Source organism: Trichinella spiralis (assembly GCF_000181795.1).
Source record: "Trichinella spiralis strain ISS 195 chromosome Unknown Scfld1620, whole genome shotgun sequence".
Taxonomy (NCBI): Eukaryota; Metazoa; Nematoda; class Enoplea; order Trichinellida; family Trichinellidae; genus Trichinella; species Trichinella spiralis.
In genome coordinates, this window is record NW_003528559.1 from 12,952 (window position 1) to 16,725 (window position 3,774).

Genomic DNA, 3,774 nt, shown 5'->3' on the forward strand with positions numbered 1-3,774 from the left:
CCTTTCCCTCACGGTAGTTCTGGCGACATAACGCCCAGGCATCTATCGCGGCTTGCCGCTCTTCACCTTCCAGGTCCAGCTCCACTTCGGTTTGGAGCGCGTCTGCGGCCCGGAACGACTCCTCCATTAACGAGACCTGCTCTTCCACCTCAAAGACATCGGCGGAACTGATGCACAACTCATCCAGTTCTGCCAACAGTCGGTTCAGCCGATCTTTGAGGGCCACGAGTTTCTTGCTCCGTGATTTCGCAAAGGACGCCATGGTATCCACTATCCGTAGGTTGCTGGTTTTCGATTGGATCCGGCTCGGAGGACCACTGTTAGAGTCCTACTAGGGACCGGAATCTGACTATAACGAACGACTGCACCATACATCCAATCAATTTCGCGCATGACACATGTTTGCACAAAAAGTAAAATGACTTTCAAGTTTTCTTTTCATACGGTAAAATGCATTGCAATACTTCAACTGGAATATAGTGCTGATGTTCTTTTATCATGTATAGTTTGAAATCATTGAGGCAAACTTTCCTTTTTTTGATTTAAACTATTCTTGCGTTTTGCCAGTGATGAATTTCCTATTTTAATGTTAATGCATGCGTATTTGAGATAATTTTCAACGCTATGATAATAGTATTGCTTGGAAGCGGTTTCAATTTTTATGCACAACATTAAATAAATGGCCCTCCACTGAAAACTTTGACATTTGTACCTGCGAAAAGGATACTGTCGCCCAACGATTGAACCCAATTGGATAGCTGTTGTACGATGACATTGAACGATGCAAATGGCCTTTGTTGTCTCGTCGATGATAATTGTTCACCTAAGTTCAATGTTAATTCAAGGTTTGCTCCCATTCCCACTAACCAACAGTAGGGTTTCTGGAGCGTGCTTATCGTAACAACATTTTTTTCCTTTTTGTTTGACAGTGAGGTGACAGCAGTTTATAAAACTCGATTTTGGTTCTACTCGTTTCCCTGCTGAAACGACTGAGTCAGCACTCTACGTGCAATAGCGCCACTAAGTAGAAGAAGCAGTGACCTTTGATCGTTATACCTGTAACCTCTGCCCGAAGGGTTGAAATTCAGCTGAAACTACATGTGTTGGCTGTTTCCAGAAAGTTGACACTTGGTGATATTTTAGTAGAAATCAGGTGGACGAACAGTTGAAATTCCCAAAAAATAATCAGAATGCCAAGTAGCCAAAAATCTAACGGCAATTCAGTTTCAAATCAGCTGTATCTTATTATAGATATATAAGATGATGTCCTTCACTCGCTAAATAGATCAGTAGTCGATTTCAAAAACGAAATCAACAAAATACAGTCAGTACACGATTACAATCGAAAAACTAAGAAATGATACCTAAATGGCATGAACGATCGTAGCATGCACATGCTCTCAACGAAAACCAAATGGTTGAACCAGATACTCAAATCAATAACGCCTCACTGCAGGTAAATGACAGTCTCGACCATCAATCATGTATCAGTTTAATAAACGACGTAAGGAACAATAAACAGTTGATACAGATTTTATACGTTAACTTTTAATTATTTTTATAAGATCTTGAAAATAATTTATTTAGTTACTGTAGTTTACAAATAGAACAAACTTTTCATTATTACTGTATTCCCTTTGCCTATATGTTTTTTGGAATGGCTTCTCAATGTAATAATTTAAATGTGCCTATTTTATATCAGAAATGTAAATTAGATCCAAATTACGCAAAATATGCAAAAGAGAATCGTGGTGGTGCTCAGCTTGCCAATCCCCCTGGTTTTACAACGGCAGCTTTATCAGTATCGGATGGTGGAAGCCGAGAAACAGACAAACATTTAATGGCTAAAAGAGCATGGGATATTGCTTTTGGTCCACTCAAGCAAGTACCGATGAACCTTTTCATTATGTACATGGCCGGAAATTCCATATCCATTTTTCCAATAATGATGGTTTGCATGATGTTGATCAGACCGGTGAAGGCATTGCTTTCTGTGAATGCTGTCTTCAAATCGGTAGAAAAATCGGACGACGGTTACATGCTTGGAGAAAAGTTTGTTTTTGTATTGGGGAACATTATTGGTATATTTTTTGCGCTTTATAAGTGTTCTTCAATGGGACTGCTGCCCACTCACAAATCAGATTGGCTCGCCTTTGCAAACATGCCCGAAAGAATGGAGTACGCAGTTGGTGGTTTGAGCTTTTCTTAATTTTGAAATATTTTGTTTGTTTTGTTCAGCTTCTCTGTTTTGAAATACATTTTCTTATTTGCATTCGTTGAATTTGAAATATTTTTGTGATACAACACGTTCTACTTGATAATTAAAAATGCACTGTATAATATATAATTACATACATATATTTACGTCTGTGTTTATTTAATTCAGTTGAAATTAAACAGATTGTTGAAAATTTTGTCCATTGAATTTATTATTATAATGATATGAGAAGTTAATTGCTTTGATGGGTTGCTGCTAAATGTTGATTCTACATAATTTGTGCATAATTTACTTTTGTTTCTTTTATTTCTTGTATATTTCGTTTTTTGAGCTAAATTTCCCCATTTTTTAAATAAATACTTCGAAAAGCGTTAAATAATTTAAAATTTTAAAACATTTACCAAAAATAAACGCGATTCGAAAGGATAAAGTTGTGTTGGAAAAATTGCAATTATTACACTTTTGTATTGTGAAGAATAACAATGACAAAGGTAGATCACGTTGACAGACAATGTTTTCAATAAGCATTTGTCTAATCTGTTACAACAGTTGACCACGAAGCATTGTGAGACAAATCGTCGTCAGTGTGGTTGGACGAGAAATCTTTTCAACATGCTCAACTGAGCAAACAGAGTTCATGTCTTTGCACCAAGCTGCTGTTTTAATACTGGAACAATGGATGTTTGTAAACAGCAGCAGTGTTGATTATCATCTGTAAGCTGGAACGTGTAAACAGCAGTCAAACCAAGAGCTGTTGGGATTTTGAAGGAAATCAATGCGGTTCGATTGGATTTCAGTCGGTATTTTTTTCTTCCTTTGCACATCAGTAAGTATTGCATGGTGCAGATGTTGCAAACAAACATGATAGCAGCATGGGGTTCTGTATTTTCTGTATTTCTGTTCAGCACATAGTCCAGAGCTGCCGTTGTGGTATATCTAAGGAGGTGGGCTCGTTGTCGGTAAATGATGCTGCTGGCAATGATACGTTCGGCGGTTCTGAAACCAAAGCCAATCTCTTTCCATGGCAAGTCTATCTGACCGTTAAAGAGGGAACGACCGAATGGAAATGCGGTGGAGTTTTAATTCCAACGAAGCATACCAAAGGGACCAACCTGGTGCTGACTGCGTCTGAATGTTTACTTTATTTGTAAATTTCAAAAAAACAATACATCACATGTACTGTATTTTATTTTGTTCGCTTTGTTTTGTTCTAGTACTTCAATTGTGAAACCATCATCGGTCAAAGTATTTGTTGGAACCAATGAACTTGGCAGTGGTAATTCTGTATCGGTGGAAAAAATTATGGCTTTGAAAAATCAAGAAATTATGGGCTTTGACAATATCGCCTTGTTGAAGCTTACTCAGATGGTCGATTATTCCGACAAAGTGCAAGCAATATGCTTGCCTGAGCAAGACAAAGAAACCCCATACGGAAAAGAATGTTACGTTTCTGGGTAGGGGATTAATGGCCACGTAAAATCACACACACTTCATGCCCAATTTAATTTGCTCTCACGCATTCATTTCTAAATTTTGTCACAGATTGAAGAGCCTTT

At 37.8% G+C, this 3,774-nt stretch overlaps 2 protein-coding genes across 2 annotated transcripts; both read left to right on the forward strand.

Annotated features, from left to right (window-relative positions):
- Window positions 1-1,414: 1,414 nt before the first annotated feature.
- Tsp_12434 (transmembrane protein 85) lies at window positions 1,415-2,280 on the forward strand. The gene is made up of 4 exons (XM_003368925.1): window positions 1,415-1,456; window positions 1,703-2,052; window positions 2,105-2,192; window positions 2,239-2,280. The coding sequence occupies exons 1-4, from the start codon at window positions 1,415-1,417 to the stop codon at window positions 2,278-2,280; spliced, it is 522 nt and encodes a 173-aa protein (XP_003368973.1).
- Window positions 2,281-3,055: 775 nt separating this feature from the next.
- On the forward strand, window positions 3,056-3,676 carry Tsp_12435 (elastase-2B). Its single transcript, XM_003368926.1, has 3 exons — window positions 3,056-3,100; window positions 3,124-3,365; window positions 3,433-3,676. Exons 1-3 carry the CDS (start codon window positions 3,056-3,058, stop codon window positions 3,674-3,676), a joined length of 531 nt encoding a protein of 176 aa, XP_003368974.1.
- The last annotated feature ends 98 nt before the right edge of the window (window positions 3,677-3,774 follow it).

What these genes read in the sequence shown, in the direction of transcription:
- Tsp_12434 (XM_003368925.1), top strand. Translation starts at nt 1,415, where the DNA reads ATGGTTGAACCAGATACTCAAATCAATAACGCCTCACTGCAG. An exon ending in TCAATAACGCCTCACTGCAG is followed by an intron (nt 1,457 to 1,702) that starts GTAAATGACAGT and finishes ATTTTATATCAG; the next exon opens with AAATGTAAATTAGATCCAAA. An exon ending in GGTTACATGCTTGGAGAAAA is followed by an intron (nt 2,053 to 2,104) that starts GTTTGTTTTTGT and finishes GCGCTTTATAAG; the next exon opens with TGTTCTTCAATGGGACTGCT.
- Tsp_12435 (XM_003368926.1), top strand. Translation starts at nt 3,056, where the DNA reads ATGGTGCAGATGTTGCAAACAAACATGATAGCAGCATGGGGTTCT. An exon ending in TCTGAATGTTTACTTTATTT is followed by an intron (nt 3,366 to 3,432) that starts GTAAATTTCAAA and finishes GTTTTGTTCTAG; the next exon opens with TACTTCAATTGTGAAACCAT.